General features: G+C 44.8%; 1 protein-coding gene across 1 annotated transcript; it reads left to right on the top strand.

Annotated features, from left to right (window-relative positions):
- The first annotated feature begins 2,207 nt into the window (after positions 1-2,207).
- Positions 2,208-27,620, top strand: NXPE3 (neurexophilin and PC-esterase domain family member 3). Its single transcript, XM_040421955.1, has 6 exons — positions 2,208-2,363; positions 13,088-13,282; positions 18,372-19,126; positions 19,388-19,461; positions 22,294-22,491; positions 26,605-27,620. Exons 2-6 carry the CDS (start codon positions 13,169-13,171, stop codon positions 27,147-27,149), a joined length of 1,686 nt encoding a protein of 561 aa, XP_040277889.1. The 5' UTR covers positions 2,208-2,363; positions 13,088-13,168; the 3' UTR covers positions 27,150-27,620.

The following is a 27,620-nucleotide window of genomic DNA, read 5'->3' as shown; positions in this document are numbered from 1 at the left end:
ACGTTGGAGGAGGTAAGAGTTTTTTTTTTTGCAGAAGCAGAGAAAGGGGCACTAATTGGGGGCGTTATTCTTACTGGGGGGTACTAATGGGGGCATTATTCTTACCGGGGGCACTAATGGGGGAATTTTTACTGGGGGCACTAATGGGGCTGTTACTCTTACTAATATTACTGGGGGCACTAATGGGGCTGTTACTCTTACTAATATTACTGGGGGCACTAATGGGGCTTACTCTTACTAATATTACTGGGGGCACTAATGGGGCTGTTACTCTTACTAATATTACTGGGGGCACTAATGGAGGCAATATTAATTCTGGGAGGCACTAATGGAGGCATTATTAATTCTGGGAGACACTAATGGGGGCATTATTAATTCTGGGAGGCACTAATGGGGGCATTATTAATTCTAGGAGGCACTAATGGGGGCATTAATATTATTGGGAGCCACAGTATGACAGCAACTTTACACCCTGTGTTAACCCACATCCCCACTTGGCCAGTATTTTTGGTTGGGAAAGGTGGCAACCCTAGCTTTGGGCGAAGTTAGAGTGACCTAGTATGTTAAAAATTGCAGCGATGTGCGTTGCACATATTGTCCCCCTCTGTGATTTTTAAAATTCGGGAGGTATGCTATCCTAAAAGAAAATGCCTACTTAAAACAAGCTAAGCTGCCTTCCTCATCAGGGGCGTCGTTAGGTCAAAACATTCGGGGCTTGAGCCCCGGATGTTTTGTCCAGTGCCCCGAATGTTATGCTGGCCTGGTAGCATTTTTTTTTTTATTTGGCTATTCCAGGGCCCTTTTATATTAATTGGACCTGGGCAACCCACCACAGATCATCCCCCTACCCCTCTTGTACTTGTTCTGCTGATCCGCTAATTGCGGGCTGCGCCGGCATGAGTTCAGTCACTTCGGTGGGTGATCCCGTGAGACCCGCCGCGGGAGGTCAGTCGCTGCAGGGCGGGATTGCGCAGCTCACAAGTAGCGGAACAAGTACAAGGGGGGTGGGGTCGTCCAGGGTCCACTCCCATCAATATTAAAGGGCCCAAGCAAAGATTTCTGCAGTGGTGAGGAAATGAAACAGAACAGATATTGGAAAGTTACCGAATGTTGTATTATATGACTGCAGTCTGCAGTACTGCACTGCACATAAACCAGAACACCCCTTTAAGCATGCCTTTAAAGGGCTTCTGTCACCCCCCAACCCCCAGTTTTCAGTTTTTGACTTCTTATATTTGTTAATGTAAGCAGATTCCATATATGCCCCTCTTACCTCGGGCTGTGCAGTAATTACAGTAAAAAAACGTACTTTTATTATATGTAAATTTCTTCACTACCAGGAAGTTGGGCGGACTTGCTGGTAGCCGCCGCATCCTCTGTTTGAAAAAATGCCCCCTCCTCCACTTGATTGACAGGGCCAGCGAGCGCTCTCCTCCTCTCCCTGGCCCTGTCTGCAGCTGAAATCCCGCGCCTGCGCCGCACCGGTCGTCATTCGGCGCAAGCGCTCTTAGAGAAGGACGCTCGCTTGGCCGCTCCTTCCTCAGTGCACCTGCGCGGATGACGTCAGCCCTACACCCGGATGAGAGGTCCTCTCTTTCGGGTGTAGGGCTGACGTCATCGGTGCAGGCGCACTGAGGAAGGAGCAGCCGTCCTTCTCTCAGAGCGCCTGCGCCGAATGAGGACCGGTACGGCGCATGCGCAGGATTTGAGGCTGCAGGCAGGGCCAGCAAGAGGAGGAGAGCGCTCGCTGGCCCTGTCAATCAAGTGGAGGAGGCGGCGGCTACCAGCAAGTCCGCCCAGATTCCTGGTAGTGAAGAAATTTACATATAATAAAAGTATGTTTTTTACTGTAATTACTGCACAGCCCGAGGTAAGAGGGGCATATATGGAATCTGTTTACATTAACAAATATAATGTGCAATTTCAACACAGTGGGCTTGTGCCCCGGATGTTTTCAGGCCCTAGCAACGCCCCTGCTCCTCAGATGCCACTCTGTCATGGGCACAACACATTTGGGACAGTCAGATTCGATCCTATTCCCCAACAACCATCTGCCTTCATAATGTACACTCAGGGGCTCAAACCCCATAGTTCCTGTGCCCACCATAGAGCAGCCTGGGCACGCTGGCATCCTGCTGTACCAGCCGCCTCGGCTTCCTCCTCCACAGCAGAGGGGAGGAGCTAGCGTCACCGGGGGTGAGCGGGGCCTTCCATGCAGCCATTGTACAGCAGCCCTGCGCGGCGAATACCGGTACATGTCAGTCATGGATTGCCTGTCCTAGGTGACCGAGGCGCTGCAGAGCGGGCACCAGGGGGCGCACACCGGGAGCGGGCACCTGCTCTGGCATCTCCAGGATGTAGAGGTGAGCGGAGCTGTAGTGTATATTACCGTTATGTGCGGCCGCTCATTAGGCTGGCATTGCCCACACTGTAATCTGAGTAATGCTGGGCATGGATGCCATCATTACAGTGACTGTATGCTCTGTGTATTACTTCTCAGTGCTGCTTCCTTTGACATTGGCATATGGCTAGGATATGTCGGCCATGACTGTGATAAGACAATAATTTACAAAAAAAACGGTGATTTACACCACTTTTTGTCCAACCCTGCCCCCGCTCTGCTGGAGGATTCATCTAATTATAACGTCACCTCCGGCAGTCTGTGCACCTGCAGTAAAAAATACTCCTGCCCCTGACTGGAGTCGTTTTCACTCCACTTTTGCGCCTGTTTCTAGGAATAAGGCTAGGTCTACACGACGACATTTCTCATAATGGCAGTCTATGGTGTCGCACTGCAACATACTGCGATGTAGCATGTTGCAGTGCGACACCATAGACTGCCATTATAAAAATTGTCACGCGACATTGGTGTGTAGTTGTGCCCTTTCTGTCGCGCGACAAATGTCGTCGTGTAGACCTAGCCTAAAAGATGGTAAATTTTTGTCAGGGCCAAAATCCCCCGCCACTCCCTTGACATTCACAAGTCTTGAACTCGTCACAAAAACTCCAGTGCGGCAAAATATTGTCTCATGGGCATTTAAATATGTTGCAAAATGGGGGTTTGCAACTTTTTTATGCATAAAACAGCCATAGCGTGTTACATAAATGACCCCCAATACCTTTAAATAACGGCCTCATGCACACGGCCGTTGCGTATTTCGGCCCACAAACAGCTGGCCCGCAATATGTGGGCTCGGCCGTGTGCTCCCTGCATCACGGATGCGGACCCGTTCACTTGAATGGGTCTGCAATCCAGAAGGTGCGGTGTGGAACGGAGGCACAGAACCACTTGGAAGCTCTATGGAGCCCTTCCATGTTTTTTTTTTCCGTGCCTCCGCACTGCAAAAAAATAGAATGTGTTACATATTTCTTTTGCGGTGAGGACGGATCACGGACTCATTCAAGTTGAATGGGTCTGAAACCGTCACGGCAGCTGCATGGATGTTGCCTTTGTGCATTGGGCACCGCAAATTGCGGTCCCCAATGCACACAATTGCCATGTGCATGAGGCCTAACCCATGGTTCCTGCTGAAGAATTCCCCAGCAGTCCGCTATGACCATGTGAAGCTGCAGGTGGTCATACATTTCTTCTGCAGACGTGGAAATGTAGTAGAACATGGTTGTGTCAGAGTGGGGGCCTCATTAGTACGTCTAATCCAATGCGTAATTATTTTCTGGCACAAATGTAGCTTCAAATGAGTAGAAAACTCCACTTGTGTGGATTCTGCATGCAGTATTTGTTTTTCCGTCTAAGAAAACGGATCTCAGATGGAAATGGCTCAAACCGATGCCAAATGTGCATAACTGATTCACAGGCTCCATTTTTTCTTTTACTTTTTCCTGTTCTTCTGAACGATTACAAGAACAAAAAAATAACGGTGTTGTGAACTCTGCCTGATGGCTCATTCACACGACCGTATGGTCGCCATGATTATGCTGCAGACCACAAATCGTGGTCTGCAATGCACGGGCACCAGCCATGTGAACTCCGTGCTGCGGACTCATTGACTTGAATGGGTCCGTGATCTGCAAAAGATAGGACATGTCCCATCTTTTGCTGTACGGAGGCACAGACCTGATAGCCCAAGGAAGGCCTTTCCATTGTTTCCGTGGGCTTCCAATCCATGCCTCCGCTCGGTAAAAGATAGGACTATCTTTTGCAGTATTTTGCAGTCCACGGGTCCGCAGCACAGAGTTCATACCTGCTGTTTGTGGTTGTGACTAGGGATGAGCGAATCGACTTCGGATGAAACATCCAAAGTTGATTCGCATAAAACTTTGTTCCAATACTGTAAGGAGCAGGAGCTCCGTACAGTAGTAGAATGTATTGGCTCCGATGAGCCGAAGTTATTGCTTCGTGAAGTCTCGCGAGACTTTGGGTAATAGCTTCATAAAAATGAATTTCTACTGTAAAAAACCATTTCCCAAACTCTGGTTCGGTTCTAAGGTACCACTTTTTCAGAAAAATAATGCAGCCATTAAAAAACGAGTAATGAGTGGGCAGTTATTCATGAGTAGACTGCATAGAACCACACAGCTTTTGGCTACATCGCAAACTCATTTTGGTTGTAGCTCGCCATGTGACATTTGTGCGGCAGCTACTATGTTGGATATCATCCTAAATATGCATGAACTGGTGCCATGATGGGCACTGGTCAATGGGAGCCCATTCATTTGCTCATGGCTTTGGTGACTGTTACTTTACTCTGAATGTTTTCTTTTGTATATACACTACTCACAAAACGTTAGGGATATTTGGCTTGTGGGTGAAATTTCAGCATGAACCTAAAATGCACTCTAACCTTAATGTGACCTTCTCTAAAATTTTGAATGCACATGTCCAAATGTTCTCTAACAAGGAGCTTAACGTCAAAATTCACAATAGGTGTTTGATCCATGAATCGCCCAATAAATTTCCTGGTTCACTTAGAATTGGTATTTAAACAGTCCTCCTCGTCATGCTGTTCACATTTTGACATCATGAGACCAAGACAACACCTAACAATTGATCAACAGTACCTCGCCATTGTGAGGCTTCAAGCAGGATGTTCTCAGACGGAACTGGCCACTGAACTTAGAGTGTCACAGAGTCATCAGCAGGTTGCAATAGAGATACAGAGAGACTGGAAGAGTCACAGAAAGGCATAGAAGTTGACGTCCTGTGGCCACCTCCCACACTGATGACCGCTTTATTGTGAACAATGCCCTGCGGAACCAGATGATGAATGCCACACAACTCCAGGCACATAAAGGGAGGTGAGGGGTACACAAGTGTCACGTCAGACCATTTAAAACCATTGACATCAGCCTGGTCTAAGTGCTAGACGACCTGCAAGGGTACCTGACCACAGGCTTCATCCTCTTGCATCAGCCAGACGAGCCTTTGGTGGTGGTGGTACAGTGTGGGCAGGTGTGTCTAGTCAATACAGAACTGCCCTACACTTTGTGAATGGTACAGTGATAAGCCCATACTACTTGAATAACATCATTAATCCAGTCACTGTGCCTCTGCATGAACATCACAGGCCTAATTCAACCTTCATGGATGACAATGCACCAGTTCATTGAGGTTGCATCATTAGGGAACAGCTGCTGGAGACTGGGGTACTTCAAATGGAGTCGCCTGTACTTTCTCCAGACCTGAATCCCATTGAAAACCTATAGGATCAGCTGAGTCGCTGTGTAGAGGCTTGTTACTCTGTACCCCAGAACCTCAATGACCCAAGAGCCGTCCCTTTTAAGAAGAGTAGGATACCATGCCTTAGCAGACAATAAGTTGACTTGTGAACAGCATGAGACGTCGTTGTCAAGCTGTAATTGATGCTCAAGGCTACATGACAAGTTATTGAGACGCTGACATTTTTTGTGGGAGTATACCCACCACTTGTTGGCTTTTGTTTCATTAAAATGTTTGAGGAAATCACCATTGCATGCTTCTACATAAATGCCCTGCTTTCATGATCTAATATCGCTGTAGTGTGAACTCTACATTTTCCATATATTTCACCATCCCTAACTTTTTGTGAGCAGTTTATATCTTTTATTATAGTTTAGTAAACTTACACAACTAAGTCGTGTTAAGTTTATTTTTTCCAGAATCTCAGAATTCACGTTGATACAATATTTTCTATATATATAATGTTAAAAGGCAATGTATGAAGTGATGCATTGTATAAAATGTTCATTCATTCTATAGAATGCCTGAAGTATTCAGGTAAAGTATGAAACACTTAATAATTTATATATTTCCTAGGCATTCTATATAATGCTGAACAGCAAAGTATAAAATGCTCCCTTTCAGAGGTAGCGTCATAAAATCACCCCCATACAGCAACAGTCCCAAGTGAGGACAATACTGGTCACTTTCTCTTTTCAGTAAGAAAGCTCTGTTCTTCCACTGTTTTAGGCTAGATTCACACTTGCGGCAGGACGGATCTGACATGCTGTTCACCATGTCGGATCCGTCCTGCGGCTGTTTCGCCGTGCCCCCGCTCCGTCCCCATTGACTATAATGGGGATGGGGGCGGAGCTACAGTGGTGCACGGAGAAAGCCGCCGGACTAAAAAACCTGACATGCAGTAATTTTAGTCCGGCGGCCTTAAGCCGTGCACCGCCGTGCTGCGCCGGAGCTCCGCCCCCATCCCCATTATAGTCAATGGGGACGGAGCGGCGGCCCGGGGGCACGGCGAAACAGCCGCAGGACGGATCCGACATGGTGAACAGCATGTCGGATCCGTCCTGCCGCAAGTGTGAAACTAGCCTTATAAGAAGTGTCGTTTATTGAGGACATTTCCATTTCTTCTGTGCAAGAACAAATGCCAAACTATGAACTGCTCTTGTGTGAGAAAGACAATTAAGTGCCATTCAAAATGCCATCCTAGTGTCACAGTCTCTTCCGTGACGGGGTCAGGAGATCTAAGAGACTGGCTGCACGTGATGTGATCTGACAGCCTCTTTGGTTTCACTTGTTTCTGTGTTGCTGGTTATGACCACACCTCTTGTCTCAGGTGTAGCTTAAGTGGTCATTCCAACTCCTCTATTTAGTCTGGTCTCATCCATCATGCTATGCGGTTGATAGCTCCTTTCTGGTTGTGGAAGTGCTGGTGTATGGTTCTCCTCTGAGTTCCTGCTTGTCCACGTACTTCGGAGTTAAGTGTCTTTTCCCTACTTCTTGTTTGTTGTATTTCCCTATGTTTTGGTATTAGGCCTGAGGGAGTCTCCTGTTCCTTCAGCTGGGAAGGAACAGGTCATCTCTTGTCCTGACACTATTTACAGGGACCTTTAGGGTCAGTTAGGGCTCTAGGTTCCTGCGTATGAACATTACTACCATTGAGGTCTGTTCATACTGATAGTAGTCAAGGCTCGGTTTAGGGATTCACTAGGTGGTGACCTTTCCCTAGTTTCCAGGCCTCCTGTGTTCGGTATGGAGTTTACCACCCACACCGTGCCGTGACACCTAGCTTCCTTCTTTTGTTCTTCCACTGTTTTATAAGAAGTGTAGTTTTATTTTGCCTTTTTATTTGTTTTGAATGTCTTTCTTTCATGTTCATATCAATAAAGGCTTCTTAACATGTAATACTTGTTAACATGTCATACACAGGCATTTTATACAATGCCTGCATTTTATACATTGCCTGTAACAAATGATCACTAAACAGGTTTCTACTACTGGCCCCGGGCTCTGAATATTCATCTTTTTGTAAATTAGTGAATATCTGCATGTTTTAGAAAGATTTTGGGAGGAAGTTTCCACCTCTGGGATTCTGGGAGGGAGTTTCTACCAGAACTAGCGTTGCTAGATCTTTCTATGGAGATAGTTCCAATCAGATGTAGATGGATGGTCAAGCAAGTCTTTACCACAGCTAGGAGCTTAATGGCAAAAAATTGGAGTAAAGTAAATCCTACAGTTAAGGGCTCATGCGCGCGAACGTACTTTTTGCGGGTCGGATGTAAACCTATTCGCTTCAATGGGGCATGTCTGTTCCATGCTGTCCCCAAAATTATAAAACATGTCCTATTCTTGTCCGCATTACGGACAAGGATAGGACTGTTCTATTATGGGCCGGTCGTTCCATAAAATGAGGTATGTACGCGGCTGGTATCCGTGTTTTGTGGATCTGCAATTTGCGGACTGCAAAAAAACGCAACGGTCGTGTGCATGAGCCGTAGAGGGAATGTGTCATCAGAAAATGTTTCTACTGTTTAAATTATGTTTTTTATGTTTAATATTTTTAAATAATTTTTCATATTTTTAATTTGCCAAGTCAACATCTATATTTAAACAAAACTCATAAAATCCTGCAGTTTTTGCAGTGGCAACTAAGCTTAATAATAGGCGTCCCTTCTTGTTCTGTACAGATCACTTTACTGCAGTCACCTACTTATCTGTCATTCTAATCCTGCCTGTAATGATATCACCTCTGTGTACAGATAAGACAGAATCCTCCATTCACAATAGGTGATTGTCCAAGCTTATCTATTCTTTCCTTGTACAAAGGTCACAGAAAAACTCTCCCATAGAAGTCAATCAGGTCTCCTCCAGTCCATTGTGTCTATGGACGATGGGGCTGTTGTAGAGCAGTTTTCCTAATGCTTTCTAAATGCTGTTAAAAACAGCTTAGACAAGATGGCTTCCCCCATAATCATGTTCAGGAAATAGAATAAATAATTCTGTAATCAGAAAATAAAAACAGTGTGTTGCTATCTGGTTTTAACAGGCAGATAACATTTATCGTGACACATTTCCTTTAAGGTAATATTTTGGTTTAGCAAGTTTTTCTTGCTTGAAGTATGTATGGATAAAAGTTTAGCCATTTCTAGGTGCATATTTATCTTGACTTCAGGCGAGAAAGGCGCTGCCCCCTTAACTTAAAGACTATCGTTTACATACATGGCTAGGTGAATAAAGGACTTCTTTTTAATCTCACCTCCATGCATTACCTGGTGGTTACTCCACCTCCTTCAGTGGCAGGAAACAATTAGATCAGTGCATAAAACACCCCCTCCCATGTCCTGCTCCAGTTGTTTCCTGTCCCTCAAGGAGTGCAGGAGAGTCATTGCAAGCAAGACCGCACAGCCTTTAGGTTTGTTATCCGGTCTTTGTACCAGAGGGTTGCTGCAGGGGGTAGGGGCTCGGGAGCGCATGCGCAAGAGAGCGGGACGATGTCGCGCCGGAAGTGAGGAGTGCAGCGTGATGACGTCAGCCGGTGTAGCGTCCACCACCGCGTTGAAAAAGGAGGTGTGAACGCCGGAGCATGGTGTCCCATACACACTGCTGGACATAGGTGTGTAAAATGTCCCTGGTCTCAGAGGGAGATGTTGGCCGCAAATCTTCTGATCATCCAAGGTCCTCCAGTCCGGTAAGGCCTCTTTGTACTCGTGCGGAAAACTCATTCATGTGATTGCGTGACGTGAACGCAAAGCACCCACACTGAATCCTGACCCATTCATTTCAATGGGTCTGTGTACATGAGCGTTTTTTTATGCATCAGTTCTGCATTGAAAAACGCAGCATGTTCTATATTCTGCATTTTTCACGCAGCCCTGGCCCCATAGAAGTGAATGGGGCTTCAGTGAAAAACGCATTGCATCCACAAGCAGGTGCGGATGCAGTGCGTTTTTCACTGATGGTTGCTAGGGGATGTTGTTTGTAAACCTTCAGTTTTTTATCACACGCGTGAAAAACGCATCAAAGCGCATTGAACCCGCACGGAAAAAACTGAATAACTGAACGCAATCGCAGACAAAACTGACTGAACTTGCTTACAAAATGGTGCGAGTTTGAACGCATCCGGAGCCAATCTGTATCGTTCGTGTGAAAGAGGCCTAAACTTCCTCCAGGAGGGCCCTTCTGCTTGGCATTATTTTATTAATCACGGGGTGATTTTCATGCAGGTTCTGTCTGCTTTTAGGTGACTGCTCGCTTTTTATCTCAAGTTTTCTTACTTTTTTGGCTAAGAATCTCCTTTGCATTGTAGGTCAAAGCGAGCTAATGCTAAAGTGCTAATGCTAAAACTAAGGAACCCCTTTCTGTACAGGACCAAATGTTCCTAGGTCTAGGTGAAAAAAATACGTTTTTCCAGTCCATAGTAATATCAGAAATATGATACAAAATGAGAGATCCTGAAACAAGGCAAATATCTTCAAAAATGTTTAAGAGAAAATATCTCTTTACAGATGAGGACTCTGCCCTTTGGGATAAAGCCTCAAAAGTGGATGCCCCCACTGCGAGAATCTCAAAAAAATCTTAACTGCCTTTTGAAGACATTGGGCAGCTTAGAGACCCGATGGACAAAAGGTGTGAAGCCCTTCTTAAAAAACCTTGGGAATCTTCCACTGCCACTTTTAGACCTGGGATATCTGCCACATATACGGCTCGTACCCTCGTTTTATGGTTATCCCAACTGGAAGAACATATTAAATCTGGTACACCCACAGAAGACCTCCTGTCATCTATTCCTGTACTAAAACAAGCAGCAAATTTTTGGGCAGATGCGTCTGCAGACATTGTTAAGTTGTCAGCTAGATCTGCTGCCTTGGTAAATGCCTCTCGCATATCCGTATGGCTAAAATCGTGGTCTGGGGACGCAGCCTCAAAAAATAGTTTGTGTTCCATACCATGTGAAGAGGATAGACTCTTTGGATCATCCTTAGATAATATTCTGGAGAAAGCTTCAGATAAGAAGAGGGGTTTACCTGCGGAATCAAAATTTTTCCACCAAAGGAAGTTTTTTCGTTCCCAAAGACGTAATAAGTTTGAACAAAAAAGAAAGGGATCCACCTCTAACTGGCAACCTTCTAAAAACAAAGGAAAGGGATTCATCTTTAATTCAGAAAGAACCTCTCGGCAGTCTTCCAAATGACGCCAGAGCCTCTGTGGGGGGAAGTTTAAGAGACTTTGCCCCAGCGTGGGAATACATTCATGCTTCTCCCTGGATCATGTAGGTAATCAGGCAAGATTACCAGCTAGAATTCGTAAAAAAAAACTCCCGACAGATTTTTTTTTAAACAGAAAATTAACGGGGGTAGATCAAAAAGCGATGGAAGAACAGATCTCTCTTTTGCTGGAAAAGGCGGCTATAATCCTGGTACCCTAAAACCAGAGGGGGTTGGGATTTTATTCTCCATTTTTTTTTAGTAAAAAAGCCGAATGGTTCCTTTAGAGCAATCATAAATTTAAAAGACCTGAACAAATACATTCAATACAAAAGATTCAAGATGGAGACAAAGTCTACAATCAATCTACTTCAGAAAGACTGCTTCATCGTAACCCTAGATCTTACAGACACATACTATCATGTCCAGATACATCCAAGATACCAAAAGTTCCTAAGACTAGCAGTCTGGCTGGGGGGAAAAATACATCATATTCAGTTGCAGGTCCTACCGTTTGGCTTCTGTTCAGCCCCCAGAGTCTTTACGAAGATTATGGCAGAGGTAGCAGGCTTCCTTAATCACTCGGAGGTATTAATTATACCTTACCTTGATGATCTTCTGATTGCCGCTCCTTCAGAAGATACTCTAAAGTGGAATTTGCAAATTACGATGGATACATTGACAAGTTTGGGTTGGTTAATAAACTCCCAAAGATCTAATCTCCTTCCAAGCCAAAGATGTGTGTTCCTGGGTGTGCTCTTGGATTCAAGCCAGATGACCTCTTTCCTTCTAATAATGAAACAAGAGGATCTAATTTTCAAGGTATCAGAATTTTGCCAAGAGCGCAAAGTGTCGATCAGAGACATAATTACTATCCTAGGTCTCATCTGTAGTGAAGTGAGGAACCGCACTCAATCAAGTGTCCCTGGTGCCAATCAAGGGCTGTTAAGCCACCATCCAAGTGATGAAGTATTGAGGCACACAGGTTAAGGTTTTGCAATTAAAGTATAGCTTTATTTTACATAATCTGCATCATCCATTTGCCCAGTGGTACATATCAATAACAGAATATTTCTGACCGGACGTTTCGGTCACGATGGACCTTCATCAGCGGTCACATTATCTGTGAAGTGGGTAAAGGCATTCTAAAATAAATAAGACTAAATAAAAGCGCATTCAACCAGGGCGGTTTCTACATGTTGGGCGGAAGGCGCCGAAGCTTCCTTAGAGGAGATTTGTCAGGCAGCCACGTGGTCTAGTCCGTCTACTACACCTAATTTCTAATAAGGACTTGACCTTTGGCAGAAAGGTGTTGTCTGCTGTTATCCCGCCCTAAAAAATGTATCTGTTAATCCTCCAGGTAATGCCATTGTGGAGGCGAGAGGAAAAAATGAAAATTACTCTTAGCAGTAGTTGGATTTTCCTTTAGCCTCCACAACAGCATGGATAAATTCCCGCCCTAATTTTCTTGTTGTATTAATATTATTTTGTGTAGATAATGTCCCTACTGTTCCTTTTGTAAAGAGATTTCTTTATAAGGCCTCATGCACACGACCGTGCCGTTTTTTGCGTTCCGCAAACCACGGATCCGCAAAAAACGGAAGGCGTCCGTGTTGCCTTTCGCAATTTGCAATATAAATGCCTATTCTTGTCTGCGCTTTGCGCGGACAAGAATAGGACATGTTATATTTTTTTAGCGGGGCCGTGGAACGGAGTCACGGATGCGGACAGCACATGGAGTGCTGTCCGCATCTTTTGATGCCCCATTGGAATGAATGAGTCCGCATCCGAGCCGCCAAAACGGCGGCTCGGATACGGACCCAAACAACGGTCGTGTGCATGAGGCCTTAACCTGTTGCTTCTATTCTTGAGCTACTAGGTTATTAACTGGAGCAGGACATGGGAGGGAGCGTTTTATGCACGGATCTAATTGTTCCTGCCCCTGAAGGAGGCAGAGTAACCTCCAGGTAATGCCGTTGTGAAGGCTAAAGATAAATCCAATTACCGGTAAGAGTAATCTTCATTTTTTCAGCCTTTTGGCGCATTGTACAGAAAAGACACAGACACCTTTAGAATCATGCCACAAGCTGCAATAAGGTACTGCTAGCAGTTTAATATGCATTTTCTTGGTGACAGGTTCCCTTTAAATTAAAATAAAAAAAATAAAATAATTCATATTGAAGTCATCTTTATATCTCTTGTTTTTCCTTAGATAAAATGGCATTGGAGGAACAGAGGTGATCTAAAGTATCACAAATGAGCCAAGCCGTACTTGCTGAAAAATAGAATATGGATGTTGGCGTATCTGCAAAAAATGTGGTGCACCTTCTACAGGTTACAGATATGTTTTGTGGTTATCTTCTTCTTGGTGGTATTGGTGTTGGTTAGTAACATCCATCTGGCCGAGGTAAGAGCGCTCATGGAAAATTTGACTTTGCGGTTTGGTTTGCGAATGAATTAGAAAACACATTTTCATATAACCCACCAGGGAATTCTGAGTTATTAGATGAAAATGATTGCAAATGCAGTGCTGGACCATCTCGGTCTGCCGTTGGCTGCTTTTGTTCTGTGCAGGCTGGCAGCAGCACAGCCAGAGCCAAAGGAACGCCGCCTGATGGTTCGCACGTGCGTGCTTTCATTGGCCGAAGCCTGCACACTGTGCATTGCCTGTGACAGAGTAAATGCCACTCTCACTGGCATTCTACCAGCGCAATTTAGTGAATCATTCACTGAATGGCAATGGCGGGATGCACTCAGTGTGCTGCCTGTGAGAGTGAATGGCATTGTATTTAACAGCTGGGTGCCCCCTTGCAGTTTAGCGCCTGGGGCAACCGCCCCCTTGGCCCCCCCACGCTACGCCACTGCTCTAGAGGACTCGGTTCCTCTGTGCATTACACACATTGGGGGAGATTTATCAAAACTGATGTAAAGGAAAACTGCCTTAGTTGCTCATAGCAACCAGTCAGATTCCACCTTTCATTTTTCAGCGTTTCTTTGGAAAATGGAAGGTGGAATCTGATTGGTTGCTATGGAATCATAAAACTAAAGTTGCCACTTTTAATGCCCACCTAAACATGAACTTTAGATTTCCTGTCAGGCCCGTGAAAAAACCTGAAAGCCATCAGTGAAAAAACGCTTTACATCCAGATGCAATGCGTTTTTTACTGAAGCCCCATTCACTTCTATGGGACCAGGGTTGCGTGAAAAACTCAGAATATAGAACATGCTGCGATTTTCACGTAACGCAGAGATGATGTGTGAAAAACAACGCTCATGTACTCAGACCCATAAAAATGAATGGGTCAGGAGCAGTGTAATTACAAGTATGGCGTTCCATTGAAGCAAATGGGGACGCCATAGTTGTAATTACACTGCTCTCTGAGGCAGTTGTGACGGTGAGCAGGCAGCGCTAGTATGAGTGCGGCGAGGCAGACTGCTATCCACTGATCTGATATTGATGACCTATCCTGAGGATAGGTCATCAATAGAAAAAGGTGGACAACACCTTTAAGGCATGGCATATATTTTTTTGACACTATAGCTGTACGAGGGCTTGTGTTATGTGGGACAAGTATCCTAGCAATATGCCCCCCATTGTCTGAGATGATACAACCCCTTTAAACAATACATTAGATTTAGCCCAAAATGGTACCATTAAAAATTACAACTTGTCCCACATAAAACAAGCCGTTTTATGTGGGACAAGTTGTAACTTTTAATGGTACCATTTTGGGCTAAATCTAATGTATTGTTTAAAGGGGTTGTATCATCTCAGACAATGGGGGGCATATTGCTAGGATATGCCCCCATTGTCTGATAGGTGCAGGTCCCACTGCTGGGACCCGCACCTATATCGAGAACGGAGCCCCGAAAGTGGTGGAGGGTGCACTGCTCATGTGCATCCGCCCTCGATTTCTTTCTATGGGGCCGCCAAAAATTTCCATCGGGCCTATAGAAATGAATGGGAGCGGTGGCCGGTCATGTGCGGTGCGCTCCCATTCACTTCTGAGGGGGGAGCACTTGGTACTGGCTGGACCAGACTCCTCCAGCCACCACTTTGAGGGGCTCCGTCTAGGAGATAGGTGCGGTTCCCAGCATCCGCACCTATAGACAATGGGGACATATCCTAGCGATATGCTCCCATTGTCTGAGATGAGACAACCCCTTTAACAATTTTTTTTTTTTTGGGATGATGGTGTGAAAAAACAACAGTTTTGTTTTAACAGTGTTCACTGCATGGTAAAAAGTGACATCACTTTATTCTGAGGGTCCATACAATTATGGGGATACCTAATTTATATAGTTTTTTTCTATGTTTTACTACTTTTAAAAATGTCAAAGTTTTTTTTTTTCTTTTAAGGTTATATTGTGTACCAATATTCTTAGGGTACTTTCACACTTGCCGCAGAGGATTCTGGCAGGCAGGCATTTTTAAAGGTCTGCGCATGCGCAGAGTGGAAAACCGGATCCATTTTTCCGGAACACTTAATGCCGAATCTGGCATTCTGGCAAGCGTTCAGGATTTTTGGCCGGAGAGAAAACTGCAGCTCGCCGCGGTATTTTCTCCGGCCAAAAAACATAAGAGGGACTGAACTGATGCATCCTGAACGGATTGCTCTCCATTCAGAATGCATTAGGATAAAACTGAGTTTCCAGTATTGAGCTCCTGTGATGGAACTCAACACCGAAAAAGAAAAACGCTAGTGTGAAAGTACCCTTATTTTCTTATTTGTCTGCTGGCAGAGCTGTGTGAGGGCTCATTTTTTGCAGAACAATCTATAATTTTTATTGATACCATTTTGGGATATATGGAACCTTTTGATCATTTTCTATTCCTCTGGCACTGGGTTGTTTTTTATGCTGTTAATTGTGCATGGTAAATAATTTAATAGATTGGGTTGTTGTGAACAGAGCCATACCAATTATGTTTATCTTTTTTATTTTTTTTGTTTTTATATATGGCACCCAGAAGTCATGGCGTGGGCCCACTCCTGAGCCTCTGCCATTTCAGCACCATATTACAGCTTTGAGTGTTAAAGGTATTGTCTGGGTTGAGAACTGAACCCGGACACATCCCCTTTTCACCCAGGCAGCCCCCTCTGAGATGAGTATCGGAGTGTTTCATGCTCCGATGCTCTCCCTTGCCCTGTGCTGTATCGTCACTGGCACTAATGGGCGGGCTTTAGCGCTGCCTTCCGCTTAGCAGTGTTGCCGGTGACGTCATTGGCTCTAATAGGCATCCTTTAGTGCTTCCTTAGTTATTTTAAAGGCTAGGGTAGCGTTAAAGTCCTCCTATTAGTGCCGGTGACATCAGGGGGAACACTGCTAGGCGGAAGCCACCACCTAGCAGTGACCCAGTATAAGGGAGAGCATCAGAGCATGAAAGGCTTGGACACAGAGGGCCAGCTGCACCATTGGACCCTAACAGGTACAGTACTGTTTATCTATAGAAGAATGTTATATAATATGCGGCCATACAAAGTGGCTGACAAAGGCCATCAAGACACCTGTAAAAACTGAATGTAAAAAAAATAGAATTGTATCTGTCCTTAATACTTTCTCTTATTGTATAATCCACTGATGATCTTGGCTTCAAAAACTGCATTAAAAAGCCTGAACGTGTGGCCGTACTCTTAGGCTACATGCACACAGTTTGTATTATGCGCAAGTTTCCTGCTCAGATTTTCGTGTAAAAAAATCCACAGCTTGATACAGTACCAGCTAAAGAGATGATATTTTCAAAATGGTGCCGAAAAAACCCATCTCTGTAATGGCTTATTCACACGATCCTTATTCTTTTATTTTGTGGCGCACATACAAGTGGGGCTATTCACACATCTGCTTTTTTATTGGATCCATGTGCCGATCCAAGAAGCTCACTGCATGTCCTATTCTCGTCCATGTTTGCTGATCAGAATAGCGCATTCAAGTTTTAGAGTGAGAAAAAAATGGAATGCACATGGAAGCCATTTATGTGCTATGCATTTTTCACTAATCTGTTTTATTGCGGAAATGATGGAAATTCGGACACGGTTGTGTGAATAAGGCCTAATATTCACATAATATGGGAAGAACTTTACTAGAGTCATCATGTTGGCTAGGGTTGTTGCGATACCAAAATTTTGATTCAGTTTCAATACCATAAAAAAGTATTGCGATACTCGATACCATTCGATACCACGCAAAAAAAAAAAAAATAACAAAAAAAGCTGCGTGCATTCCGCATTTTATGGAACGTCCGGTCCATAATCGAACAGTCCGATCCTTTTTTTGGGGGAAGACAAGGTGAGTAAAAAAAAAATGTCGAATCACGCAGTTTTTTTTTTTTTTTTTTTTTTTCTGTTACGGCGTTCACCACATAGGAGATTTTTTTAAAATATTTTAATAGTTTGGACTTTTCAGACATGGCAATATGTGATATGTTTATTTATTGTTTATATTATTTATATGTAAAATTGGGAAATTGGGTAATTTATACTTTATATTTTGGTGTGTGTTTTTTTTTTTTTTAATTTAATAACTATTTCCCACCTTAGGGGCTAGAACCCTTTTCCTACTCACCCTAATAGAGCTCTATTAGGGTGAATAGGATCTCACACTCTCCCTGCTGCTCTGTGCATAGTACACACGGCAGCAGGGAGATTACCATGGCAGCCAGGCCTTCAGTAGCGTCCTAGGATTGCACTGCTGGGGCTCCGATCACAAATGCCACTGCCACCAATGATTTTAATACTGTGGGGGTGCACTGCGCCACCAATGATTTTAATACTGGGGGGGAGGGCGCACTGCGCCACCAATTACTCTAATACTGGGTGGGGGGTTAAGGGCGCACTGCGCCACTAATGTTTTTAATACTGGGGAGGGCGCACTGCGCCACCAATGATAATTAACGTCTAATACAGATACAGGAAGTGGGTGCGGTAGCAGAATCACATAGCCAGCACCCTTCCTCTGACAGGGAGCTGCGATCAGTGGCAGTTAACCCCTCAAGTGCGGCACCTGAGGGGTTAACTGCCGCTGATCGCAGCGCCCTGTCATAGAGGTCAGGTGCAGACTATGTGATTCTGCCGCTGCACCCGCCTCCTGTATCTGTATTAGACGTTAATTATCATTGGTGACGCAGTGGCCACAGTCCCTCCCCTCCTCCGCCCCTCTCTCTCCTCATTGGCAGCGGCGGCACAGGGGAGGGAGAATCCTTCTCCCCTGTGCTGCTGAGGGAATATGGCGCGCTGACAGCAGCGCGCTCCATGTTCTCTGATACTGGGCTGTGCAGTAGCGCAGCCTAGTATTGATAAAAGGCAAATCCTGGTACCGAACCGATACCGGGACAAAAGTACAGATTGGGTATCGATATTTTGATAATGTTGGCATTTGTATCAGTCTCGTTGGATATAAGAAACAATGTAACACAATGAGGAAGTTGCCATTACTTTGAGTTTGCAGTACACACGGTGAAAATGTATCTGATTGATAAATTTCTGTGTTTTCTTTGACAGCATCTGAATCATAGGATGGGTCTGGAGCCAGGAAGGGCAAATCTACACCGAGATACAGCTCGTTCTCTGTCACCAGTAAACAGGAAACATAATTGTGATTTTCGGCTTCAAATTCTGTCCAAATCTGAGTATGAAGAACAGAAATCTCTACTGAAAATGGTGGCATGGCCTGGACCACCACATGACAAGATTGAGTTTATGAAAAGCACAGATGCTGCTCACAGTCATTTTGTCATCTTACAGTCCAAGTCCTCATTTAAGGTGGGAGATGTATTGGAAGTGCTTGTGAGGGTCCATGATTTTGAAGGAGACCCGAAGCACTATGGAGGAGACTATTTGCAAACAAGAATTCATTCTCCTTTGTTGAAAGCTGGTGCAGTGGGAACAGTCTTGGACCATCAGAATGGATTCTATAGTGTGTACTTTGCATTACTTTGGCCCGGTAGGTTGACTGTTTCAGTGGTTCTGGTTCACCCAAGTGAAGGGATTCAAGTCCTTCAACAATTACGTGAAGACAAACCAGACAGAGTTTACTTTAAAAGTCTGTTCCGTTCAGGTGACATTTCTGAAACCACAATGTGCAATGTTTGTCTGCCTAAAAAGCAACCAATATGCAATTACACAGACCTTAACACTGGAGAACCATGGTTCTGCTACAAGCCTGACAAGTTATCTTGCTCCAGTCGAGTAAATCATGCTAAAGGAGGTTACATGAAAAATCTTTTGACTTTACATGATAGCATGTTCTTTCAAAGGTATTGAGGGTGAATTACTGTCTTACTGTGATGTAAAGGATCTTTTACAATGCTTGAGACTGCTAATAATGTCTATACAATGTATGTAGTTTGTAGACATGTCCATGTGGGCTTGGGATGCCGTTCTAGTAAGGTTCTTTGAATCTAGCCAGTGAGTGAACCAAACAATTCTGTTCCATTTCCCTTTCTACCTCTACGTACTAAAAATGAGTAAAGTGCTAATCATCTAGCTATAATTTTGTACTTTTTGTTTTTTTTAAGTGATGTGAACATCAAAGTACCCATCCTGGCAAGTGGCCCTGACACAGTGACGGTGCATCCTTGGAATGTTAAAGGTACTTCCTTCCAGAATATATTTTCTCAGCAATATCTACTTTCAATCATAATGGGCCTTGTCCACAACATCCAATCAGTTTGCAGGTTTTATCTTTCCAAGACAGATTGGAAAATTAAAACAGAATTGTAATTGGTTGCTACAGTCAACTGGTCTATTTTTCTCTGATTCATGCATGTACCCCAGTGAGCATAATCAAGAGCAGGTAAAAGCATAGCAATCAATGAGGTCCCTTTGCAACCTGCTTTACAACAATTACATTTTTAATCTTAGTCTTAAAGGGGTTGCCCCATTATTTCCTGTCCAAAGGATAGGTAATTAGGCTGAGCGTATTCGATAAGCGCTGTTTACAGGCGTTTTTGAGGCGTATTTTGGGGCGTTTTTGTATTTTGGAAACGCGCGTCATACGCGCGTTCTTGCTATTGACCACAGAGGCGTACAATGAAAAACAGAGGTGTTACGCGCGACAATGCGCCCCAAAGAAGCTCCTGTACTTCTTGGGGCGTAGGGCGTTTTACAGCACGTTTGTACGCGCTGTAAAACGCTCAGGTGAGAACCATGCCCATAGGGAAACATTGGTTTTTGCCTGTTGAGCGTTTTACAGCGCATAGGAACGCGCTGTAAAACGCTCAGGTGTGAACCTAAGGGTTTGATTGCTAGGGGACTCAGGATCCGGTGGGACCCCAGTGATCAAACACCTCACTTATCTTGTAGATAGGTAATAAATTGTTATGTTGTTCATCCCAAAAATGTTTGATGGGGTTGAGATCAGGACTCTGTGCTAGGGATGAGTGAATCGACTTCAGCTGGAACATGAGCGCTCCGTACAGTATTAGAATGTATTGGCTCAGATGAGCCGAAGTTATTACTTTGCGAAGTCTCGCGAGACTTCGGGTAATAACTTCAGAAATTAATTTCTACTGATAAAAACCTTTTACCGAACTCTGGTTCGGTTCCAAGTGGTACCTTGGAACCGAACCAGAGTTCGGTAAAAGGTTTTTATCAGTAGAAATTAATTTCTGAAGTTATTACCCGAAGTCTCGCGAGACTTCGCAAAGTAATAACTTCGGCTCATCTGAGCCAATACATTCTAACTTTATGCGAATCGACTTCGGATGTTTAATCCGAAGTGTATTCACTCATCCCTTCTCTGTGCAGTCAAGTTCTTCCACACCAAACTCCCTGAACCATGCCTTTATGGACCATGCTTTGTGCGAAGGCACAGCCATACTAGAACAGAAAAGGGCCTTGCCCAAACTGTTCCCACAAAGTTGGAAGCCTACAAGAGTCCAAAGTGTGTTGGTATGCTAAAGCATTAAGATTTCCCTTAAGTGGTACTAAGGGGCCTACGTCAATCCCTGAAAAACTGAACAGAATTATTGCTCCTCCACCAATCTTTACAGTTGGCACAATGCAGTCAGGCAGGTAACGTTCTCCTGGTGTTTGCCAAACCCAGACACCTCCATCAGACTGCCAGATAGTGATTCATCCCTCCACAGAACATTTTTCCACTGCTCCAGAGCCCAGTGGCGTTGTACTTTACACCACTTGGCATTGTGCTTGGTGATGTAAGGCTTGCATGCAGCTGCTCGGCCATGGAAACCCATGCCATGATGCTCACAGATTTCGTGCTGATGTTAATGCCATTCTGCAGTTATGGAGTCAAGAGAACGTTGCTGACTTTTATGCACTATGTGTCTCAGCACTAAACACTTCCATTTTGCAATAACACCATTCACAGTTGATTGTGGAATATCTAGGGGGGTAGAAATTTCAAAAACTGATTTGTCCTATTACAGTACCATCCTCGCCATCAGTGAGCTCTTTAGAATGACCCATCATTTCCCAATTTTTTGTACAGGCAGACTGCACGGCTAGGGGCTGGAGACTGAATGAGCACCTGAATTAAGAGGTGTGTCCCAATACTTTTCTCCAAACAGTGTATGCGTCTTCTTAATGGGAAATTTAGCTTTATCAAAATGTTATGTCTTTATTGGGATGCAAAATATATTTAGGAGATAAAAATCTGAAATTACAAGCAAAGCATTTAGGTCTAACTAATACAAAATACAATACAAAATTGGTAATTCTTATCTCACCGGTGACTTCTGGCAGTAAAGGACTATCAAATGGGTTAGTAGAGTGAAGGACATTGTGTCTCCGTGAGCTCAGGGATGTATAGTTTTATACAATTGAATTCAGTCTTTTCCTGTACAATGCAGTGTAAATGCCAGGACTTATAATTTAAACCCATGAGTCCTGCTTCCTCCACTCACAAAGCGTGATTGACAGCTTTTCCTTGTATATGGGGCACAGCTAATCACTGTGTGTGGGTGTAGCAGGCTTTGTATGTAAGTATAGGTACAGGAAAATGCTGAATCAAATGATAGAAAATGAAATATCTGACAGATCCACCCTAAGGCTACATGCACACGACCGTATGTGTTTTGCGGTGCGCAAATTGTGGATCCGCAAAAAAAAAAAAACGGATGTCATCCGTATGCCATCCGTTTTTTTTTTGTTTTTTTTTTGCGGATTCACTGTAACAACGCCTAAAATGGAAAAGAAATAGGACTTGTTCTATTTTTTTTTTTGCGGGGCTACGGAACGGACATACTGATGCGGACAGCACGCGATTTGCGGTCCACATTTTTTGCTGACCCATTGGAATTAATGGATCCACATCCTATCTACAAAAAAAAAAAACGGAACGGACACGGAAACAAACAACATTCGTGTGCATGTAGCCTAATTATGATTCCAATATTTTTAGTGTCAATGTATGTCATTATTATTGAATGTCTCATATTAATTGTTCTTTTCTTGCTTTTAGAGAAATATTTTCTTAACAGCTTAAAGTTTCTCCCATCGGGTTATTATTATAGAGATCAGTGGAGGTCTGGGAGATCAACACTATGGCAGTTCGACAAGCCTTTAGACATCACTGATTGTTTACAGGGGAAAGTGGTGCATTTTTTTGGAGACTCTACCATAAGGCAGTGGTTTGAATATCTCACAGACGTTGTTTCAGGTCAACATTTTATTCTATTTTATTTTCAATAATAAAGTGTATAAAATAACTTGCTTTATAATCTCTTCCTGGATTCCTAAGCCAAAGTAATAAAATGACCTTTAAAAATGGCCTAACAGAATGGAGTAGCAGTCAATCATGCAAAGTCTATGGGGCTGAAAGAAACATCTAAGTACAGCGCTCTACAATTTCCATCAGCTCCACAGACCTATATAGGATGTGGATACATGATAAATGTCCATTGTGGGAAACCTGTGTAAAATCAGTTGCTCTAGATAATGTGCAAACAACCAGAGGCAGATGCCTAAAAATCTCACCCATGTATACACCTCTAAAACACCTAAAAGGCAGTGGCATTAACAATAGAGTGACTGATGTCACAACTTCCACTCTGTTAGGAAGGCTTTACATCAGATCTTGGAAAACAGCGGCAGGGATTCAGATTATTCACCTACAAAGCACTGATGTTGGCCAGTAAGGTCTGGCTTTGGGTTCAGGTCAGGACTCTGTGGAGACTGTCAAACCATTTTTCGTGGACCTAGCGTTGTGCATTGAGGCAGTGTTGAACAGGAACGGGCATGCCACACACATTTGCCATAATACTGAGGCACAAAGTTCTCTAGAATCTCATCAGGGTCGGACTGGCCATAGACCCTACAGGAAAATTTCCCGGTAAGCAGATGCCCAGGGGGCCACCCTAGGCTTCCCCATGGCCATCAGCAGGGTACATAAAGATCTGATGCGCTCAGCATTAAGTAATGTAGGAGTATCAGGCACTTATGCACCTGGCCAGCTCCCGCAGGTACCCTCCTGAATTCAATTGTATTGCCATCCTCAAGATGATGATACAGTTTCATACTGTGGCATGGGTGGCAGTATTTTGTTCTGCACTGTGGTATTTGGTTTTGCAGAGGCAGTATTTTGTTCTGCACTGTGGTATTTGGTTTTGCAGAGGCAGTATTTTGTTCTGCACTGTGGTATTTGGTTTTGCAGAGGTAGTATTTTGTTCTGCACTGCGGTATTTGGTTTTGCAGAGGTAGTATTTTGTTCTGCACTGTGGTATTTGGTTTTGCAGAGGCAGTATTTTGTTCTGCACTGTGGTATTTGGTTTTGCAGAGGTAGTATTTTGTTCTGCACTGTGGTATTTGGTTTTGCAGAGGCAGTATTTTGTTCTGCACTGCGGTATGTGGTGCTGTTGGGGCGGTATTTTGTTCTGCATTGTGGTATTTGGTTTTACAGAGGCAGTATTTTGTTCTGCACTGTGGTATTTGGTTTTGCAGAGGTAGTATTTCGTGCTGCACTGTGGTATTTGGTTTTGCAGAGGCAGTATTTTGTTCTGCACTGTGGTATTTGGTTTTGCAGAGGCAGTATTTTGTTCTGCACTGTGGTATTTGGTTTTGCAGAGGCAGTATTTTGTTCTGCACTGTGGTATTTGGTTTTGCAGAGGTAGTATTTTGTTCTGCACTGTGGTATTTGGTTTTGCAGAGGCAGTATTTTGTTCTGCACTGCGGTATGTGGTGCTGTTGGGGCGGTATTTTGTTCTGCATTGTGGTATTTGGTTTTGCAGAGGCAGTATTTTGTTCTGCACTGTGGTATTTGGTTTGCAGAGGTAGTATTTTGTGCTGCACTGCGGTATTTGGTTTTGCAGAAGCAGTATTTTGTTCTGCACTGCGGTATGTGGTGCTGTTGGGGCGGTATTTTGTTCTGCATTGTGGTATTTGGTTTTGCAGAGGTAGTATTTTGTGCTGCACTACGGTATTTTGTTCTGCTGGGGCGGTATTTTGTTCTGCACTACAGTATTACTGGCCCCACCTACTTCTGTTGTCCCTGCCTCCACATGGTGTCCCTTCCTACTTGTATTGCCCTGCCTTCTGTCAGTTTGGACCCACCTACAACATGGGGCCACTTCTAGTTTTTTTTTCAGGGCCACTTTAAGTTCCCATTCCGTCCCTGAATCTCATTATTTCGTGTATAGATTAAAGGGCATCTGTCAGCAGGTTTGTACCTATGACACTGGCTGACCTGTTACATGTGCTCTTGGCAGCTGAAGGCATCCATGTTGGTCCCATGATCCTATGTGCTGCATTACTGAGAAAAATTATCTTTTAATATATGCAAATGAGCCCCATAGGAACAATGAGGACGTTGCCGTTATACCTAGAGGCTCTGCTCTCTCTGCAACTGCCACACCCTCTGCACTGTGATTGACAGGGCGAGACATGATGACATTCTCAAGTGGCGATAATAATAATCTATACGGAGGATAACTTAAAAAGATAGCACTCTATGGCCGGGCTTAGGGGTGGGCGATATAGACGATATAGGCGATATGCGATATAAATTTGTGCCACGATATGGATTTTGAGCATATCGCCTATATCGCCGGACCGCGATATGATCCTGAGCCGGCACAGTGGAGAAGGAGAGAGTCCCTCCCTCCCCACTGTGCGCGGCTGCCGCTGACCACGAATGACAAGAGGAGGAGGAGGGGAGGGACTGACAGTAAATCATTGAGTTTTCACGATCTCAGTGAGCGCGTGAAAACTCAAATCCGATGGTATATTCTAACCCCCAGGCGTTCCCATGGTGACAGGGACGCTTGCCTGGGGGTTAGAACATACAGGGCCACGCCGCTGACAGTAGAACATTTAAAAACGAATCGGTAACTTTAACTTTATTCATTGGTGATCTCTTTACGGTATACCTTACTAGGTCTTAGCTCCGGTAACAGCAGGCGGGCGGCGCTCACTCACTGACGTCACGCGCCTGCTCCTCCCACTAGGCGGCGCAGGCGCGTGATGTCAGTGAGTGAGCGCCGCCCGCCCGCACTGCCTGCTGTTACCGGAGCTAAGACCTAGTAAGGTATACAGTAAAGAGATCACCAATGAATAAAGTTAAAGTTACTGAGTTGTTTTTAAATGTATTCCTGTGAGCGCCGCGGGGGGTGGGGGGGAGAATCTGTGGATGGCACCGTTTAGGGGAGGGGGGGGGGGAAATCTGTGGATGGCACCGTTTAGGGGGGGGGGGGGGAATCTGTGGATGGCACCGTTTAGGGGAGGGGGGGGGAATCTGTGGATGGCACCGTTTAGGGGAGGGGGGGGAATCTGTGGATGGCACCGTTTAGGGGAGGGGGGGGGAATCTGTGGATGGCACCGTTTAGGGGAGGGGGGGGGGAAATCTGTGGATGGCACCGTTTAGGGGAAGGGGGGGGGAATCTGTGGATGCCACTGTTTAGGGGAGGGGGGGGGAATCTGTGGATGGCACAGTTTAAGGGAGGGGGGGGAGAATCTGTGGATGGCACCGTTTAGGGGAGGGGGGGGTGTCTGTGGATGCACCGTTTAGGGGAGGGGGGGGGAATCTGTGGATGGCACCGTTTAGGGGAGGGGGGGGAATCTGTGGATGGCACCGTTTAGGGGAGGGGGGGGAATCTGTGGATGGCACCGTTTAGGGGAGGGGGGGGGGGGATCTGTGGATGGCACAGTTTAGGGGAGGGGGGGGAAATCTGTGGATGGCACCGTTTAGGGGAGGGGGGGGAATCTGTGGATGGCACCGTTTAGGAGAGGGGAGGGTCTGTGGATGGCACCGTTTAGGAGAGGGGGGGGGGGCTGTGGATGGCACCGTTTAGGGGAGGGGGGGGATCTGGGGATGGCACCGTTTAGGGGAGGGGGGGGATCTGGGGATGGCACCGTTTAGGTGAGGGGGGGGGGGGGGGATCTGTGGATGGCACCATTTAGGGGAGGGGGATCAGCTCCCTGCTGTTATGTGCACAAAGCACAGGGCAGCAGGGAGAGTGTAAAGTCCTATTCACCCTAATAGAGCTCTATTAGGGTGAATATGACAAGGGTTCTACGTTCTAGCCCTTAAGGAGACTAATAGTTATTAAATAAAAAGTAAAAAAAAGTTTAAACACGCCCCCCCAAATATAGAAAACAATATATCGCAATATATATCGCATATCGCACATGCTTAAAATTATATTGCAATAAAGATTTTAGGCCATATCGCCCACCCCTAGCCGGGCTATAATAAATTTCACCGATCTCTTTCAGCTGTCTTTCTATTGAAATAGCATTTTACATTCTGCAAATGACTGTAATTATTCTTCTATTTTAGACCTAAAGCCATTTGACCTGGGGAGCCCTAAGAATGTTGGTCCATTCTTGGCTGTTGATGTTGACCGTAATATAATGCTGAAATTCCGCTGTCATGGGCCACCAATTCGCTTCTCAACAGTGTCAAGCAATGAGCTGCGTTATATTGCCAATGAATTGGATGGTATAGTGGGAGGAAAGAACACTGTAGTAGCCATGACCATCTGGTCTCACTTTAGCACCTTTCCAGTGGAGGTATACATAAGACGCCTTAGGAACATACGAGCCGCTCTTCTCCGCCTACTGGAGCGCAGTCCAGACACAGCTGTTATCATTCGCTCTGCCAATGTCCAGGAGCTTGGACCTGAAGTGAGCCTCTTCAATAGTGACTGGTTTTCACTGCAGCTAGACACTGTAATGAGGGCTATGTTTTCTGGACTTCATATTAAAATTGTGGATGCTTGGGAGATGTCACTTGCACACTATCTGCCACATGCATTACACCCTGACCGCAGCATTGTAAAGAATCAGATAGACGAGTTTTTGTCATTTGTTTGTCCTAATTGAGTATTTGTTTCTTTTAGATTAATTAAAGGGAATCTGTCACCAGCGAACTCCCTGTTTGCATAGACACACGTGGTTCACCTGATTAAAACGCTCTTTTTCTTTTGTCGATCTGAAGCTCTGTTCCCGATTTATGACACTTTTTTCTTAATATACAAATTAGGCCTTTGGTATAATAAGGGCAACACCACTGCTGTTGTTGCACTCAAGCTCCACTCCTTTTTTGCAACCAGCCCCATCCCTTGCTGTTTTGATTGACAGCGCCAGGGAGTGGAAAGCAGCGATGGAGGGGCTGGCCACAGAAAGGAGCAGAGCTTGGGTGCAACGAGAGCAAGGGTGGTGCCCTCATTGTACCAAAGGCCTAATTTGCATGTTAAAGAGGACCTTTCAATGGTCCTGGCATTATCCTGTAAATAGCTGGCAGGGTAGCGCATACTGAAGGCATGTGAGATCGTTTGATATTTTCCCTATGCG

This window comes from Bufo bufo, chromosome 3, assembly GCF_905171765.1.
Source record: "Bufo bufo chromosome 3, aBufBuf1.1, whole genome shotgun sequence".
NCBI classification, from domain to species: domain Eukaryota; kingdom Metazoa; phylum Chordata; class Amphibia; order Anura; family Bufonidae; genus Bufo; species Bufo bufo.
The sequence above is the reverse complement of the archived record's forward strand: the minus strand, read 5'-3'. Positions and strand labels throughout refer to the sequence as shown.

Coding starts and splice junctions, on each gene's coding strand:
- NXPE3 (XM_040421955.1), top strand. CDS start 13,169: ATGTTGGCGTATCTGCAAAAAATGTGGTGCACCTTCTACAGGTTACAG. Junction 19,462..22,293: donor GCATCCTTGGAATGTTAAAG/GTACTTCCTTCC, acceptor TCTTGCTTTTAG/AGAAATATTTTCTTAACAGC. Junction 22,492..26,604: donor TCTCACAGACGTTGTTTCAG/GTCAACATTTTA, acceptor CTTCTATTTTAG/ACCTAAAGCCATTTGACCTG.